Source organism: Lepidothrix coronata, unplaced genomic scaffold (genome assembly GCF_001604755.1).
Source record: "Lepidothrix coronata isolate B3197 unplaced genomic scaffold, Lepidothrix_coronata-1.0 Scaffold16, whole genome shotgun sequence".
Taxonomy (NCBI): domain Eukaryota; kingdom Metazoa; phylum Chordata; class Aves; order Passeriformes; family Pipridae; genus Lepidothrix; species Lepidothrix coronata.
Genome location: NW_016690196.1, coordinates 1,511,661 through 1,531,010, shown reverse-complemented (window position 1 = coordinate 1,531,010; position 19,350 = coordinate 1,511,661). Strand labels below are relative to the sequence as shown.

Sequence of the window (19,350 nt, the reverse complement as noted above, 5' to 3'; positions counted from 1 at the left end):
TCATTGCTTAGAGATGCAGTTGATCTTAGAAACTTGAATCACTTGAACCTGATTTTCTAACTTGACCGGAAAACAGGAATTGCACTCACAAGGCAGTCTGATTAGTCAGTAGTTAATCTTGCCTGAGTTTGTGTTGATGCCCCTTCTCCTCCCTTGCATCTTTCTTGCCCCCAGCCAATTACTCTGTATCTTTCCTTTGTGCCAATACTAGCAGCACAGTGACCTGAAATTGTTTTGATCTGATCACAGCCTATCTTCTTGGAGCGTGCTTTTTGTAGACCTGTCTCAGCTGTATGGGTGCCAGTGCTGATGCAGTGGAGTGGGACGTGGGATACACTGCATGCTTCCTTCATAAGTGTTCCTCACCTCCCCAAATGGACTGTGCTGCTAGTAGATTGTCTTTAAAGTGAACCAAAGTGTCCAAGGACTGAGACTTTCATTCACCATCAATTCTTCCTGGCTAGTACCAGATTTGTGCTAGGACAAAAAATGCATAGCAATTAAGGGCAGAACATGCCTGTGTTGAATGTTTACTCAGATTTCTTGAATGTGAGATTTTAATTTTTCAAGGAAAGTGCTCATGCAAGTTTGGAGATGTCTCACAGCATTCAAAGAGAGGCTGACTTTTTCTAAAGGTGCTAGTAGGATCCAGTGCTGAATTAATGGGAGAGTGGCTGGCATTGCCATGGCACAAAGCTCTAGTTACATGGCGATGTTACAGAATTCAGCTAGAACTGTGGATGCAGAATGTTTGAAAATCTTTTCCTGAATTTTTCTGAAAGTGTGTTCCTGTGAAATGACTGATACTCTACTATTGGCCATTTGTGTTGTTAAACCCTTTTGTTGTAGTCCTTCCTTTGAAAGTGAATCCTAATCCAGTCTTCCCTCACTCTGTTTCTCTCTAACTCTGCTTACTACTGTGTTGAGTGTATGTTTTGTCTTGAAAGCTCTTCTGTTCTCATGTCATTTTTTAAAAATATAGTTATCAAAACTGTAATTGATTTGTTTATCTTGGAATAATAATATTTATAGTATTCCTAGAATTCTGTGACTTTATAAATGAAAACATTTTTCTTTTTTTGCAGTACTGCGTCCTTAAACAGAGGTTATACTAATTGTTTTTAGTGGTTAACTTAGAACTACACAGCGTATGAGCATTTTAGGTTATTCCTGTAACTGTTTATTAATTCAACTAATTCTTCACTGTATTTCATCTGGTATTTCTCAGCTCACTGGCATAGCTTTGCCACTCTGAAATTCTTCCCTTTCTTAATAAACTTGAATAGTTTTACTGTCCTGCAGTATATGTAGTGGTGATTTTAGATCATTGCTGTATATATTAATTAAAAGTGTTCCTAACAGAGAACTGTAGAGCTTCATGGGCTGAAATTTGAAAATTTGACTGTTCTATTTTGGTTTCCTCCTTTTACCAGTTTCCTTTCTCTGTTCGACTCTACCACACGACTTTTTTCACTCACACAATTAGTTTCTTTAAACTTATTAAAAGCTTTTAAAAAATATGAAATAAATTGTGTCAGTCTCTATCCATTTTATTTTCTAGGTGTTCTTAAAGATAGCCCATATGATGGACATAATTTTTCTACTCAAAAGCAGTCCTGCTTTGTTTATCTTATGTCAGTTTGTGTTATTTAAATGTGTGATTAAAAACAGAATTATACACAGTTTTCTTCAATTGCCATCCAGCCGGCTGACTTGAAAAGTTCAAGTTCTTTCTAAGCTTTTTTTTTTATTATTTTTAATCTTGAGGGATTGGGTGTAATTCTCCATTTAGAATCCTTCAGTTGAACTGTTATCAGTGAAGGATAGCTGTTTTCTGCCAGTAGTTTTTACCTTCTTTACAATTTCTGAGTAACTGTGGATGTATTCTGCCTAGTTCCATTCTTTAGTACTTACCACTCTGCTCCAGTACCTCCTTTTTGATCTAGAGTGACTGAAAGTATTTGTCTCTTACCTGAAGCAGATTCTGTTCTCTTCTGAAGTAAAAACGAAGGGAAAGAAACCATTCTGATTCTTTGCAAGTACATTATGCTCAGCTGCAGACTTCATTTTGTGTGTGGGTAATTTTTCACAAAATTTTCATCTTTCGTTCTGTTTGAGTTTTATATTTTCCCTGCTTGGAAGTTTACTACATCTTATTTTCTGAAAGCAGTTCTTTAAGATTTAATAATTTTCCCATTGAACTACAGTGTTTCTTTTATGTAAGGAAACCTAAATTCTTCTATCTCCACTCAACTGATTCCTTATCTTCTGTGATTCCATGATGATATAATTATATGAACAGGGTTAAAAGCTGGAAGCATGTGGTAAAGAGCAAGCAGATCCTGAGGGCTGGGTGGTATATTTTCCAAATTTTGCAGGTCCTTATGAACAAAGCATTTGGTTTGCTAACAAAAACATTGCAAAATATGATCCGGGATGAAAATGGAGGTTAAGGTGGGGGAGTGGATTTGAAGTCTTTGTTTCCTGTGCCCCATGTCGAAGTTCGGTTTCACCTGTAATTTATGGAGTAGTTTCTTTCCCAAATGTGATGGAAGTGAAGTATTTTGTGGTTATTCTTAAATGATTCTTGAATTAATTCCTCTATACTGCATTGGATGGAAAGAAGAATACTTCCCACTCATATTTTAGTGCCAACAGTATCAAGGAGTATTAGTGTCAATAAATAATTCCTCTGAACTTCATTATGTGTGATATTTAGCCAGTTTGAGAGAAATAAAAAAAATCCTTGAAGTGGACACTATTTAAATTTGGGGGCATGGGATTTTCTGCAATTAACTGGTTTGCTATGTTAGGCCAATATATTAAGCTCAGGCAGTTTTGCTGCTAATTACACACAACTTCTCTGGAGTATCAGATATTCAGATCCATTTTATGAATATGGTAGGAAGAATAACAACTGTAAAACAAAGCACTGTGCATGTAAGTGACTGTTAGCGTGTATTTCAGAAGGGATAAATGCTCACCATATGGTACAATTACTGTGTCCAAGTTTTCAAATTAGCTTCTCTCATCCTCCTTATTACTGTCTTTAAAAAGAGAGGAAAAAAACCCAACATGATTTATCTACTCTGCAGCAGAACTCTTGACGCAAAACAGCAGCCCAGTTCTGTCCAGTTTTTTTTTCCTAGCATAATAGAGGCTGTCGGACTTTTTTATACTAATTACTGTGTGAGCCTCAGATGAACCCCCTTCAATTCACAGGGCTTTGTTAAGGGAGGAGCTGTCAATGTGTCTGCCCGTTTGCAGCTGTGCTGTGGCTTTAGCTTGCTTAACATTATGCTGCTTTTTAGACTTGACAGAAGGGATTTTTTTTTTTTTTTTTTTTTTTTTTTAAGGCAAAGCAGCCTTGTAGCGAAATGGTTTAAGCAGCTGCATTGTGGGGAAGCACAAAGAAGTTATTATTGTGTCTGTTTAGGGGGGTCGGATGGAGGGGGGAGATACTCGGCTGCTGTTGATGCCGATTGTTGACTTGCCATCTGCCAGATAGGGAGAAGAAAAAAATGACAGCTCCAGCAGGGTGTTCAAGAGGTTGTTTGGAGAGACGCATAAACATGTGCAGATGTCGAACTGAATAATGGCAAGAACTTGAGACGGTTTATGATGCTGCTGTTGTGTGTGCATATACAGAATGAATGTATGTGGAGATTTGGTTAGGAGGAGGGTATGTATTAATTATCATTGTCCCCCACCGCCTTCTTTACTTCTGTTAATTAGTTCAGGAGTTTAATATCTTCCCTCCCTCCGTTGTTTATTCCTAAAAAGAGCCTTTTCTTGTGGGGAAGAAAACTTTTGATTTCTCCATGTGGTGGACTTTAAAAAAACAAAACAACGACTTAACAAATTTGGTACTTGTGGAAGTAGAAAGAGTAATGCAGTTATTTCAGTCTCAAACGTTTGGGGGACAGGTGCTTTACAAGTTCTTACATAGCTTTGTCTGTCTGCCTCAAGACTAGTAGGTTGCATACCCCTACTTCTGCATCCTGAGCTTTTCTTATGCGGAAAGTGCCAATTGGTGATTGTCTAGTATTGTGGAGTAGGCAAGTAAATGCTAGGGGTTAGAATGAGATTAGCAACTAATTTTCTCTTTCACTTGATCTTATTTTCACTTCTTTCTCCAAAGGCAAGGGGCTGGTCAGGCATAACTTATAGTTTCCTGTTTGACAGTTGCACATAAAATAAATTTGGATCACTCTATAGGAATACATTCTTCTTTCTTCCACTAAAATCCTTTCTTATTTCTTGTTCAGTGATTTCTGGTCATGATGAGTTTCCAGGATAATGTGAAAGAAATGTGAGAAAGGATATAAATAGGGGGAAATTAGGTTAGCCCCAAAAGGGCTAAACAAAAGCACTGTTGTCCAGGTGATCTCTTACTTTAAAGATAAAAATGAAAACTTTTAAAATAATTATTTTTTTTCTCTAACATTATGTGACATTCAACATTCAGATATCTGTATTGAACTGAAAAATGGAAAATTAAACAGTGGTTGAGGCCAGCATGGCTATGGATTGCAGTCATGTCTTCCAGTTATCAGCACGTTTTAGGTTTTTTGGTCAGTCACACCGTGACTTAAATATTATTGAAATGAACCTAACCACTGTTTCCCACCAAGTCCTCACCAAAAGTGAAGGAACCCCTTTTTATTGTATCTTCCATCCTAGGTCTGATAAGCATCTGTAGGTCATTGGTAACAATAACTACTGATGGGAGCATGTGCTGTGCCTTTCTGTTGTCACTGTGGCAGAGTGGAAGATGTCCGTTTTGGATTATGTCAATTTTAACTGAAAATTCAGGTGTGTCTACCTCCTACCCACGTACCAATTTCTGCATCTGAGTCTAGACAGAGGTCACCAGCACTGCAGATTGAGATTTGCTTTTTACCTGTTGCGTTGTTGGTCCTTCTTCACAGAATTGTGGTGTTCGTCACTATTGATGCGAAGCCCGGTTACTCTGGGTAGTGCTGCGTTGTATTTCATGAAGCATTTCGTGCAACCAAAAAGATCTCCTGGTGTGTACAGCAGTGGTGGGGCTGTTTCAGCTCAAGCAGTTTGAGGACTCTGTATATCTTGTACTGATTCTTTGCAAGTGATGCAGCCTAAGTGACAAAGCAAAAAGGTTGACTTCAGCGATGTGCTTGATGAAGAAACGTAGGTGAATGGTGTTGGTGCTGGCTTTTTTGGCACCTGGCAAGATTTGAGGCTAAGAGCACACCTAGTGACAAGGAGAAAGTTCAGAGGAGCTATTTTAAAATTGTTGCAATGTGCCAGTTCTAAAAGAGAGACAGTTTGCTTTGTGAAAACATGCTAGCAAGTGTACAAGTTTTAAGGGGTGAAAAGTCACATAATTTTGACAACGCATTAATCTGTTAAAGAAACTCGGGTGAATGGTAATGCTATTGTCAAATTTATCATACTCCTTTGCAAACAATGGAAATTTTGAAATTCCTAGTGTAAACTAGTGTTAACTGTCTTAGAAAATTTTGTATGTAGATAGTATTAAGAGGATGTTTAATTCACCTTGGCTACATGTAAAAAGCATTTATATTTTAATCATCTGATTTAATACATTTTTACCAGGTACATGAATTTAAATTTTTACTGCTGTAGCTGAATGTCTCATTCACTGTAATTTATAGATAAATATTAGTATACTTGTCCTACTCTTTAAAATATTTTCAAAATCTGAAAAAGATCCTTTGGTCTACTAGCACTTGATAAAACCAGAAGAAAGGAAAGTAATATTTTTTCTGGTATACAAAATACCACTTGATACTGATAGCCTTGTATAAAAAAATTACAAATATTTAAAATTACTGAGAACAGTAAGGTTTTAGCTATAAAAAAAATATGTGACACAATATTTCAAATATTTATTTGCATTTACCACAAGTACAGCTCAACACTATTAAAAAATAAAAAGCTGCTCTGAGAAGCAGCTAAAAATGTAGCATTTTTGGGCTTTTATGCTATAAAGCCCTGTGCAAGAGAGAAATTTAGAAAATGTGAGCGCTGTCTCTAAATGTTTCCAGAATACAGACCTTGGTTTTCCATTCCTGAATAGCAGGCATATTTAGAAAATATTGATCTCCTTTGTTGCTCAGGGATGCTGATGCAATACAGGACTCTGTTATTCCAGACAGCATGTGGTAATATCAACTGCTATTTAATTTATTTATTGTTCTAATTCTTATCCTTCAAGAATGAAAGGGAAGGGAGAGTGATGTTGAAACTGGCAAGTTTTTCTTCCTGTTGGCTCAAAATGGGCATGGTAAAGGTCAATTCTCAATTTGTCAGGATGTCAACTAGCCCAGTATTTCTGGTATGATTTTTTAAAAGGACAAAATTTCGTGCATATGAAAATGAACATTGATTTTCCATGAGATGCCAAAACACATCAGTAATTTTGAATGGATATTGTAGATGCCCAGTTTGAAAACTGCATTTACGTTTGAATAGTGATATGTCTCTGTTATTGAATATTTTTCTCTAGATTTTTTTTTGCATATTTTAGAGAAAAGATTATTAATGCAACAGAAAAGGGTTGAATAAACAGCAGGAACTGAAGTACTGCTGCATTTATACAAGATAGGGCAGTGACTGATTCCAGCAAAATGAGAAAGCCATGGTGGCTGGTCATTTGAACCCTAGAACCCTGGAACATGTGTGTAGGTTACATTCACAACCTGGGGGGAAGGAAACCCCTGAAGTAGAGCAGGGAAAATTTTTCCATTGAGGAAATTGTTTCTCCCCATCGCTTTAGCTGCAGAGGTGCACCTGAGACCATGGAGAGCTGCCTCCATGTCTTTGCCCTGACTGCGCTTCTGTGCTTGGGAGAAATCTTCTTTCCTAGTAGGAGCCCTTCTCTTTGGTCACTGCTTAGTACTGCCTCAGGAACAAAGAATCTACCATTTGCCAGCTCTTTGGTACATCTTGCCTGGCATGGAGGGCAGAGAGTTGTCCCTGCTTTCCTTTCCCCTTGCTCAGCTGAGCCACTTCTAGAGCTCATACCTGAGGCTACTCGCTGCCTTCTGCAGAATATTAACATCTGTGTGGTTTTCACTGGTTTCTGCCCACATACCTATAAATAGGTGAACATAAAGTGACCAGTCTTACTGATATCTGCGCTGGATCATTGCGATGTCGTGCACAGTGAAAGGCACTCGAACTTTCTCACATAAACTTTCCAATTTGCAAGAAGCTTTATGGAAACCTAGCTGTGGTATAAGCCAATGCCCACACATGAAATGTTTCCTATTTCTCAATTGGGACTGGAAAAATTAATTTGAGTAATGTAAGTACAGATGTGCTCAAAATGTCATTCAGCATTACTGGGAACTGTGGGAAAACAGTTAGTATAAATAAATGATCACTGTCTTACTGTAAGAGAGAATCAGAAAGTGTTAGTTCCAAATTCTACTTTTCTTTGAACTACCAGCAAAGACTTGGTATGTGATAAAAATGCCTTTTAAAACACTAAAGCATGTTAGAAAAAATCAGTTTCATTTAATTTTTTGGCATGTATTAAGATTTTGTAAAATATATGATGTATGATTACAAATTTACATTAGATTGAAGGACATATCAAATTATGAGGACAGGTATACTTTCTAATTTTTTTTAAACATTAATTTTATTTTTTACAGTAGCAAATTATTTATAATGAAATTAGAAGTAAGTAAATATTCTAGGAGAAGTGCTTTACATTTACTTAGTGTCTACTGACTTAATCAAATAGTCTGCTGATGCTTCCAATCGTGTGTTAGGTAACACTGCCCTCAGAGGGCCAAGGTAAGGAAATTCAATCTCAAAACCACTGGCATTACTACTGATAATTTCATTTGACCTGACATTAATTACAGTTGTTTCTTTTAAAGAAAAATTGCATATGGATGTTTTATTGACTTCTAAATAATTTTGTTTAATGGTCTTAGATAAAGTCATGTTTTTTCCCCTGTTTATTAAATGTTATTGTAGGGAGTTTGATTTAACAAAAAAGAAGGGAAAGCAATATTTGTGTATTATTTCTATTAAAGCCATTTGAATAAATTGGTAAAAACAGACAAGAAGCAGAATTTTGATGTGTTCTTGGAGGGTTTTTTTTTCAATTTTTTTTTCTTTGTGTTTTTTTCCCCTTAAATCTCACTTATGTCTGTGTGGCAGCTGTTGCTTCTTTTAAGGAAGCAAGTTTTTGAACTCAGGTTTCTGTTGCTTATCAGCACTGTATATTAAAGACATTTCCTTCACACCTCTGAAACCATTTACATATTGAAAAATGTAGATGTTTTGAAAAGTGATTATTTTAAAAAATACATTTTAATAACAAGACTAATTTTAAATTACGGATTAATTTTTCAATAATGGCTAAATTTCCATATGCTTAAGGATTACAAGTGGTGAGGCTAACAATAGCCTCAAATCTGAGGTGAAAAATAAGTGTGAAAAGAGAGTTTGAGTTCTGAGGTGAAGTAAAAAAATTACAAACTTTGAGTGGCACATTTGTCTAACAAGGATTTTTTTTGACTACTCATATGATTTCTTAGAAAGCTCTTGTTTCTGAAGCTCTTCAGCAGTATCAAAACTACCAACATTGCATCGCTGGAATAAACATAGTTTGTGAAATGTCCTGAAGGCAGGATTCTTGTTACTGTCTGCCAAAGGCAGAAAAGAAAAATCATTAAGGCTGCAGTACAGGGGCAAATAAAGAGGCAACCATGAGGGTCATGTTCTAAACAAACCTTCATTAAGCATTCTTTGTTGCTGTTAGCCAGTGTATTATTAAATACAACATTAATTAAAGAGTTGCGTGTTACGAGGGTGCTTTTTGCATGAAGATCAGATTGCATTTTCAAGTGCTTCAGGAATATACTGCGGTGTTCATCTTCTGAGTGTATTCTCTCGGTAGTTATTAAAAAAGCAGACCCCCAAAACATAAAATTGATTATAAATTTGTGCTTTGTGTCTGCATATGTATTTATTTTCTGTATGTATCAGCGAGATACATATTCTAGTGCCACTTTTCTCAAGTAGCTTTAAAAACTTTGCCTAGAATTAAAATGATGTAGGAATTACTTGGCTTTCTTTGCTGCAGTGGTTGCAATTAGAAACCTCTTCTTACTGTCTAATAAACAGATCCTAAAAGAACGTGTTTTTCAACTTAGAAGGGTATAAATTTAGGCAAAATAATAATTTAACTTACATTAACTCAGCAGGAAGCAGGGTACAAGCCTATTAATTCTCTATGGCAGATTCACTGCTTTTTTAAGTACTGCAGCTCCATTTCATTAAATTGTCAGGATATCTTGTGGTTTGGTTAGCCTGCATGGACTTATCCTTTCTCGTGGAATTTTTTTTTCACTTGAATTAATGAATTTCAGATGTAAATTTCCTCTAGTTTTCTTGTGTTGAGATATTTAGCAAACATACACTCCAAATATCTTTAAAATGATTGAATATTGCTCATACCAAAAAATGTACTTTTTGGTTTTGTTTTTTTTTAGTGTGGAACTGCTCAGTTAGAAGACATGGAAGTTTTTCAAATACTCTGCTTTGCTCTAGCATTTTTTTAATGGAATATTTCTTTCAAGGAAGTTCAGTAAGCACATGTCTGTTCAGAAGTATGGACTAAAATGATTTTCTATCTTTAGGCAGATTATGTAGAAGGAATGCAGTTATAAGAGAGCATCTAGAGTGCATTCGAGAGCCATTAAACCACTTGAGCAGCTAAGTGAACTGTTCACTGATACCACCGTTTACTTTAGTCTTCAAAAGTGTTCACCGATTTGTTAATTAAATTACAAAATAAATGTAGGGCAGATGATAAATATTCAAGTATAGGGCTTGGAGAGGGCTTGGAATATTGGTCATTTCAAGACAAAATTAGGGGGTTTATGTGTGTGTGTTTATATAGATGTCTTGAAAAAGCAGTCTAACCATCGTTAATGTCGGGAAACCTTTTAGAAGAAACATCCCTTAAAGAAACATGTCTGTGAAAGAAACATATGGATCCTTATGAAGCCATAGTGCTTTACAATTGCTTTCAAATTGCTTTTTCTATGTCTAGCTATAGTTTGCAGAGCAAAGACAGAGGTACAGCTGTGCTCATGGGTAAACTGGTACTTACCTGTCCTATGATTAGCTTTTGTCGAAAGTTGCTAACTCTCTTCAGAGGAGCTTGGAAGTGCTAGTCATACTCTTCTAATGGTTTTTCTCCAGGCAGAACATCAGCCACATAACTCTATAGATGATCAGAAATCTGTTTGGTTTTCTGGTTAAGAGACTCTGCATTTGGCTGCTAGTAGATACTCCATCTAAAGTGTTGGCCCAAACAGTGAAGAGGGAGTAAGTGATCAGAGAAGTGTGTGCTGGGTCTCTAAGGATACCTGTTAGAATGGTCTCCTTTTCTATAGGTTTAGTCCTGGAGAGTGTATGTAAGTAAACAAAGGCTTCTGTTCTTTTCTGAGTGACTAATCAGTGTACTTCCCCTATCACCCCTGAGTCTTAGAGTCAAGTCTGCTAATCTCCCTTTCCAGTTTATTCCTTGCAGAAAGGAAGACTCTCTTTGAAACCTGGTTGACTGCTTTGGGCATGTTGATACTGTCTCCATGCTCTCCTCGAATTCATCAGTGTGTTTAGCTGCCTGCCTACATAGAAGTTAACCCATCTTATAGCTAAGAGTAAGATCTTGATAGATTGTAAACCCAGCAACTGGCACCTTCTCTCATAAACAGTCACTCTTACAATGAAATGAGGTATAATTTATTAGGAAAATACAGAAGATTCTCATTATCATCTCTTTTACAAAGAAACTAGGATATTAATATTTTTAAAACTTATATTGGATGATCTGATATGTAAGGTTTTGTTTTGGCTTCAACTTTTGAGTCCATGCAGATTTCAGCAAATTTTTAATAGGCATATTTTAAATAGTTCTGAAATACGAGTCATACCTTTACTTAGGCCTACGATTATTTCATTTTCAAGTATTCAGCAAACTTAATTTAAGAAGTATTTACCTTTTTATGTAATGCTGATGTAGTTTGCATTGTTGGTATTAAAGTTACATATTTGTTTTCCTATACTGCACTTGCATTTCTTCTTCAAGTTACAAAGTGTCTCATACCTGTTTGTTTTGGTTTGGTTTTTACTGCATGCTCTCTTGTTAGCTGGGATTTCCCATTGTGAAATCAGTTCAGAGTGGCAGTGTCAGTAGAGATGTTCACAGTCCAGCTAGTACCAGAGGTCTGAGATAAAGCTCTGCATCAATACAAATGTAACTACTGGTATATCTGCTCTATTCATTTTGTGATCAAATTAAGTCACACTTTGACTATTCAATACTTTCTACTTACATGAAAATACCTATATAAAAAACTCAAGCAGGTACCCTGCTATCTAGAAGCAGGACTAAATAGGAAGTTTTCCTGCTGAGGGCCAGGTAACATAAGCCAGCCTGAATAGCCCAGTGTTAGTTTTTCTTCTCTTTCCTCTTCTCCGTCTCCTATTGCAACCCCCCTTCTCTGCTTAAATACATGTTGAAAATCAGAAATGTTAGTGGCTCCAGTTAGATTTTTTTTTTTAGGCTATGGGTATCGTCAAAATCCTTACAAGCTGTGATCACGTTCATCAAGGCCATACCAGTGATTCCCGTGTGGAACTTCAGTGACAATTAGTTGGTTGCTGTGATGGAAAGGTGAAGATGCGATTAATGAATGTTTAGATGACCCTTTAATGAAGTAAGCTCCATGTTAGGTGGATGTAAACTTCCTTCTGACTTTTGAATTGCCTAAAAGCTATGTAGCTAGAGCTAACAGGGTGCTGAGGTGGTAAACAGCACTAACTGTCTGGGGCTTAGCACAGGACCAGTGCAGCCCCTGGAATGGTTCATTCAGAGCATTTTGCAAATGATAAGTCCTGGGTGTGATTGGACGTTCTGCATTGTTAATACACTTTCTTGTTAAAATTTTCACTTGTATAATGACGAAACAGTGACTTATTTTAAATAAGTCCTCATTGTTTACTCTGCAGAGTATATAGAAAACAAAGATGGGGAAAATTGGACAAATCTAAAGTAGCCTGTACTTAACTGAGTAACTGCACTCTAAAACTGAAACTGTTGGTGGGATTTTGGTGTGGTATTGTAAAGTATAATAGAATGAAAGAGATTTTTTTACCCTTAATAGCAAATAAGTAGCATTAATTAAGCTATTGTCTTTGTGTTCTGTATATTTCTGATCCTAAATACCCCATAGCTTGCAGAATCTTCTGCTTAGCCTGGGGTAGGGGGAAGATGGAGATGGTAGGTTTATTGCTGGAATTATCTCTTGGAAGGTAATTGGCTTCTACTTATTTCTTTTTATTCCTTTTGCTCTCGGTTACATTTGTTAAGTGTATCTGTGTAGGTTTTTCAATTATCCTCAATTTTCTTGTATTTGCTTAGTGTATGTTTCGAGGAAATTAATGACTTTTGCATTGGCTTAGCAGGGTAAATGTTCTACCTTATAGCAGTTTAGATTTCACTTGGTTATCAAAAGTCAAGCTGTAGTGCTTATTTTTTTTCTGAAAAAATTTGAATTGTTTATAGGTGTAAAGATGTAGGATTTTTCAAAGAGTGTAGTGTGATTAAATTTAGAATTATGGAATATTACTATACTGTACTTGTAGCTTCTTTTTCCAGAGGCATCATTGTACAGTCCAGGCTTACCATTGCAATTCAATTTTCTCTTCTTTTGGTGGGAGTTAAGGTTTTCTCTGTAAATGGAAAACATCTTAAAAGATTTTGGTATAACTAATGTTAGACAGTGATATGTTATGTTTATGGTTTTTGATATTCAAGTTTAGGTTTTTTCTACAATACTAATGAAAATTTTTTTTCTACTTTAGGAGAATATATAAAAAACTGGCGGCCAAGATATTTCCTGCTAAAGACAGATGGCTCTTTCATAGGCTATAAGGAGAAGCCCCAGGATGTGGATCTGCCATATCCACTCAACAACTTTTCTGTGGCAAGTATGTATTTCCAGTACTTATTCTCTCAGCATATTGACAGATTATCTGCTATATATTGCTTCATGTATAGTTCAGAATTTATTGATAACACTGCAAGTTTTTTGCTGTGTGCCATACTAGTGCACCACTAATCTCACCTCCACCTCTACAAGATATCTTTGCAATAGCATAAAAGATTTTATCATGGGTTGGGTTTTGAATGTTTTTGGAAATCTTTCTCATTTTTGTGTGTGTGTGTCTGAAGTGTCTGTAAATAACAGTGACATTTGACAGATGATTGTCGTAAGAAGAAAATTCCTAGAAAGATCATTGACCTCTTCTCTCTTTTTCATTGGTATCTCTGAATTCACTTGAAAACTCTAATTAGAAAATTATCTAGACTGTCAAATGGCGCAAAATCATGCTAAGTTATTTTTCTCTTGGATAATCAGGTAATCAGCTCTCCAGCCTTGTTAATCAGTAATTTCAAGCAATCAGACAATTTGCATATATATTAACAAAGCTACAAAGTGTGTATCTGTTGGATAAAGTGAAGATTACTTGTTTTCCAAGAATGTTTCTAAAAGACAAATCTGTAGGTTTTTTTGATCTGGCAGAATGAGATTCATAGAAGGTGTTTGTGAATAGAAATGGAAGTATTTGAGGAGCCAAATTAAGGGGACGAAAAAAATCTCCCAGAGTATGAGTTGCAGATATCACACATAGAAACTTTCAGAGGAACAGTAGAAAATTTACCCAATTTCTTTTAAAATTGTATTAAGGTACTGTAATACAGTAAGTGGCAGTGTTTAGTTTTATAGAGGCGTCTAGGAGCTGCAAGAGTATGTGTATTTACAGAAAGGGTTCCCTTCATCTGCATTGTTGAAGATGGAACAAATGCTACTGGGACTGAATTTTCCTATTTTCTTGATAAAATTGTTCTTGAGATTGATTCAGCCTTTGTGTATACAAAGTAATTTGTGTATTTTATTTGGTAAGAAAATCATGCTCCAAGTGCATGTCTCGTCTCACAGCCAGAGGAGGAAAACTTTGCATATTCTGATTGTAATATAATTCTTACAAATGATATTGAGTGTGCAAACCTTCTAATAGTATTAGAGGCTCACTTTGCCTTGTTGCTATTCCGCATAAAAGCAGTGATGTCATTAAGTTGTTCATATGAGTAGGAATTGACTAGAACATAAGCCGTTATTCCTTAGTTATTGCTCTGCATATTCTAACTACTCTTTCATGCAGTTAGTAGTTTTCTAGATACCTTTTCCCTAGTGTGGAGCTGAAAGACTATTTGTAGAAACACAGTGGGGTTTTTTTGTCCTGCTTTACCATGTTCTTCGTTGCATGTCCTATCTTCCCTTGCTACAGCAACTAAAATGGTGATCCAAATGGTAGTTCTGCTAAGCAAAGAAATACATAATTAGCAGTTAGTTCCAGTGTGTTTATGCTGTTGTTGGTTGGGAGTTTTTTGGTACCTAGAGGTCATGTTATGTGATTCTAGTATTAGAATGCTGTCCTTGAACTTTACCTTACTGTAAATGGAAAGATTTTATATTGTTTTCCAAAATGACATCATCACCACCTCCACTGCTCCCCTCTCCCTCTCCCCTCCTCCCACTCCTCCCCCCGCAAAAATCCTTTCTGAAACTAGCAAGTCCCGTAGGTCTGACTCTAAGGCAATGCAAGCTAAAGGAACAAGCATGCAATATTAATTGAAAAAAATACAATTTTGATAAGCAAGATGACTTTTTCTGTTTTCTGGCAGGAAAAGGAGTAATTTTATCAGAAATGATTGCTGATCAGTGCAAGAATAGGGAGATGTATCACTCAGAATCTCATGAAATTGAATGAAGTGCCTATGTAGAATTCACAGGATGAAAAGCAAAACGATATGGTATTGCACTCTAAATTGTAAGGGACTGTAAATTTTTCATCAGCTATTTTATCTGTCTGAAGATGAGATCATCAGTAGGGCAAACAAACAAACAAACAGAATTGTTATATGAATGAATCACATCTCATGGGAAGTACCTGGTAAATGTCAAGAACTGGTCTCATGGCCTCTGATCCAAGAGTTCCTGAGCTGCTGCCGTAGGTTTGTGGCCACAAGCAGTGCAACATATTTTTCCTGTAATAGTGAAGTACGTTTTTCATAAATTACTAGCCAGGCAGATGGAGTGTGAGATCACTGTTAATACCATCTTGATTAGGTTGGCAGGGACTTAAAGATATGTCTTTACAGTCCTATCTTCACGTAATCTTTGTAGCTATCTGTAAAGTGAGAATGTGGTCTCAGTCTACTTTTTGCTCTCCAGATGATAGACATCTTTGGCTCTTGCTTGCAGCTTGTTATTTAAGCAGAAAAGGCCAAGGCTGCAGTATTATTTTCATAGTACTGTTGGAGTTAAACACTTGAAAGTTTGCACAACTCTGCTTTGTATGATACTTGTTCTGTAGTTTAAAATTTTATAACCAGCTCTGTCGAGCTAATTACTTCCGTTATATAAATATTTTCCCCCCAGTGTCTGCTGCCTTCCACTTCCGTGACATGAGCTTTACTTTTGCAAAAGTAAGGTTCTTTCCAAGCCACTGTATCATTTCTCCTAGTGTGACTCCCTAAAGTTCCACACCTGAGCATTACCCTTTCCCTGGTGTTGTGTCATCTGTGTACGCTGTTGGGAATGACAAGAAGGCTGGAGAGAATGAAGTTATTTTACATACTACTAACAGTGCTTTCAGTAATAAATGTGTCTTTGCTAATAAAGCCTTTCTCAAGAGATGGTGTTTTGTCATAGGATGTAGTGTTTGTTCAGAGGCCATTCCTTTTCCTTGGAGTGTTTTGTGAGGAAATGTGGGGGGAAGGCATTTGGAAGCGGGTGCATAAACAGATAGACACTTTACTTAGGGAGAAACTGAGGCAGCACACATGCTTCAGTGCATTGCCAGCCACCCAAAATGCAGTGGAACCACATGGGCCTATAATGGAGGTGAGGGATCTCTCCTCCTTAGAGCACTGAAGATGAAACAGAGTTGACTGAAGGATGCAACAGAGTGGGGCCGGGTGGAGCTGAGCCCCAGGGAAGGATGCAGGACTGCTCTCAGGTGTCCTGAATGGACTTTACTCTCCCGACCTCAGGTGCACATGGAAGGCAGCAATGTGCACTCCACACTGCATCTTGGACCTGCTGCAAGACTGCAGGGGTGAACAAATCAGCCAGATCTGGTGGCACTGGATAGTGTTTAGGAATCTCTCTGGCTCTTCTCCTGTGGAGCCAGCCAATTTTACACCAAGCAGAACTGCTGCCTTTTAAATGGGAGATGAGCGAGCTGTGTATTTGAAGTATGCTGTTAGTCCCTTAATGCTCATGCCCTGACACTGAGACTCACAAAAAGCTGTGCCGTGGTATGTAACCATGCACTTGAAGATAAATGAAGGCGGTGTAATTACACTGGGGGGAAGTTCATTGTGAAAACTTAAAACCAGTTGATACTGGTTTTCAGGGATAAATTCAGAAGTGTGAGCTTACTTGAATTGGCTGGTTCAAAATCAGTTCAGCTCTTTTCAGGTAGAGAGAAGCAGTTGCGAGTAATCAAGCTGCTGTAGCTTAAACAGATACTCCTGATTGACTGAGTCACGGTAACTGTGTGGGTGTGCATTTCTAGCCCACTTCAACTGCAAAATAAAATATGTTAATTTAAATTGCTTCTGCTTAGGCATTTATGCAGTCAGAACCAGTTTAAAAATACTTTGGCTTCAATTAAAAAAAAACAAACAACAAAATCCCACCAAAAAACCCCAGTGTGGCCTCCTAACACTGTTTTCAACTGGCCCACTGTTGCGTAAGTGTAATCAATGCTGCCTTGTGTAAACTGCTTTGGTCTTTGATCGTCATCGTTATTTGGGAAAGCAGAATGGGGAAGAGTTCTACTTCGGTTCTACTTAAGGAACATGTGTGACTTTACTGATCAAAAAAAAATACTTCTCACATACACAATGAGTGTGTAGATAATCACGTAGCACATTTGGGATGAAGTATCTCTAAGAATTGGCCCTTTGCCTTCATTTTGATCTTTGTGTGGAATAATTGGGAATAGCTGTATCCCTTCTCAGTGGCCTTTGAGCTTTGGCCAAAAATGATGTCACCTGGAATTTCTTTCCTATCTTGAAAGATAGTGCTTTCTAAGCACTCTGTGGTACAGCTACCATTTTTCTTGTCTTTGGAAAAAAAAGGCAAATTTTAGTTATCATGAGAAGGTAAAATTTTATAAACTTCCCTTTATTTTATTTTCTCTGCAGAAGTGATTATTGATTTACCTTGGCTATTGTAAATGGAGAATCTGTGCTACTTTTTCCTAGTCTTAATGTTTCAGTGGGCCAGAGACGAGATTTTATTATTTTGGGGATTTAAATATCTTCAAAACATGAAAATTGAAAGGTTTCAGGGGAATAATGTTAAGAGTTTAAAGAGTTCTGAAGACATTCTTTAAGGAAATAGGAAAATATATATGTCTGTTGTAAGTGAGATTAAATTATACATCAAAATGCCTTGGCATTAGACATGACCTTGTGGACGACTCCAGAAATTACTTTTCAATGAAATTTAAGTCTTTTTTTTTTTAATTGTTACAACACTGGATAACATGAACCCAGAGATGAGCATGTAACTCTAGATATTTGTAATTACAGTGTGGATTTTATTCCAAAATAATAATAGTGGAATTGAATAAATAATATTCATTCAACCCTGAAAACACTTGTGGAGAGAAAAAGGCATCTCTGTGTAATATACTGTATGTGCAAATGCATCTATGGAAATTCAGACTCAAATCATATTTCTGTGTGTGTTGGATGGGGAAATGTTTAGCTTTCTGGAAAACTGGACCGATAATTTTCTTTGGAAGGCTTTCATATTACTTAATGAATGGTTTCTGGGTGGTATAGTTGGTATTCTGTCATTTGACTTTGAAGTTTGGGTTCAGTTGTTGGCTTGGGTCGTGAAAGAATATGAGTTCCTTGGTCTTGTCCTTCCATTTTAGCAGATAGTGCTTTCTCAGGTACCATTATAGCATCCTGTAATTTCCAGTTATCTCTATGTAGGGCCTGGTATAAGCATGGCAGGTCTAAGTTTATAGCCAGGCCTGGGAATTTTCATGCTGGTGTGATAAACCCAGTTGCTTAAATAAAATCGGGGTGTTTCCATGAAGACAAAGTAAAGCCCAGGCAAAACCCATGCAGAAATCTCCTGTTTTCATTCTCCCTCTTTGCATGACAGGGCAGATAGCAAACTAGTTGTAATGCCAGGAAGAATGGATGCTACTGTGGTACTTTTTGAAGTATTAGAAATAAAAGACTTTCTAGCATGATGAAGTGCATCAAGTTTGATCTTTTGCACCTTCAAGGAATATAATTAAAGGGGGTTTTATGTTTATTTTGCAGTCATATATGTTGTTATATTATCAAAGCACATATAAGTACTTGTCAGGAGCCAAGCCCCGCAGAAGTGGGATTTCTACCCGTACAGAACAAAAATTCAGTCCGTGCTCCAAAATACTAAAATTCCACATATAAAACAAGGAACAGCAGATGGATGTAAGCAGATGGGGGGAGTATGAGAAAACAATGAGGCAGTATTAGCCTGTAGTACAGGCAGTGGTCTCAGCACATCAACAACTAATCCATTGTCAAGGTTAGATTTTTACTATCTTCTCCCTTTTTTTCTTCCTCCCTCCTTTCTTCACTCTTGTTTTTTAAGGCATGGTGAAGGAGAGTTTTAAGGAGAGTTTAAAAGGGAACTGGTATGGCAAACAGAAATTAGAAATGCTTTTGAGAACTGGTGCTGAAATTATGAGAGTAAAAGGGTGGATGGCATTTTGATACTGAATAAAGGGTGATAACGAGGATGATGGTAGGCTGCAGGGGCAGACCATGTTGACAAGGTACCTATATTTGATGTTTATAGAGTTGGGTAAGAAATGAGGAATACCAAGAAAAGAGTGATATGATCAGAGGTACGATGTACAAAAATGATGTGTTTAACAGTTTTGGGAATGACTTTTTTAGGGTAAACCTGCATTTGTTGGGACCAAGGAAGGGATAATAAATTGTTCACATAAATCTCTATGTGACCAAACTTATTTTTAAGGTGATACTCCCCTTAGATAAGATGTAGTGAGAAAGAACAAAGCCTTTAGGAAAGCTTCAGAAAAGTAGGTTTCCCATATGGAGTGGGTAAACAAATGGGAGAATCAAGAGACATCAAGCTAAGGTGGGGTGTATGTGTGTGAGTACACACATGTATTTGTACATATATGTAAAAACCATAGCTTTTC

The 19,350-nt window shown here is 36.9% G+C and overlaps 1 protein-coding gene across 2 annotated transcripts in view; it reads left to right on the top strand.

Annotated features, from left to right (window-relative positions):
- Positions 1 to 19,350, top strand: part of AKT3 (AKT serine/threonine kinase 3) — a 150,533-nt gene that overhangs the window by 65,020 nt on the left and 66,163 nt on the right. For both annotated transcript variants that reach the window (XM_017806714.1, XM_017806713.1), the window contains exon 3: positions 12,901 to 13,026. In XM_017806714.1, coding sequence (XP_017662203.1) covers positions 12,901 to 13,026 — 126 coding nt within the window. The remainder of the gene's footprint in view (positions 1 to 12,900; positions 13,027 to 19,350) is intronic.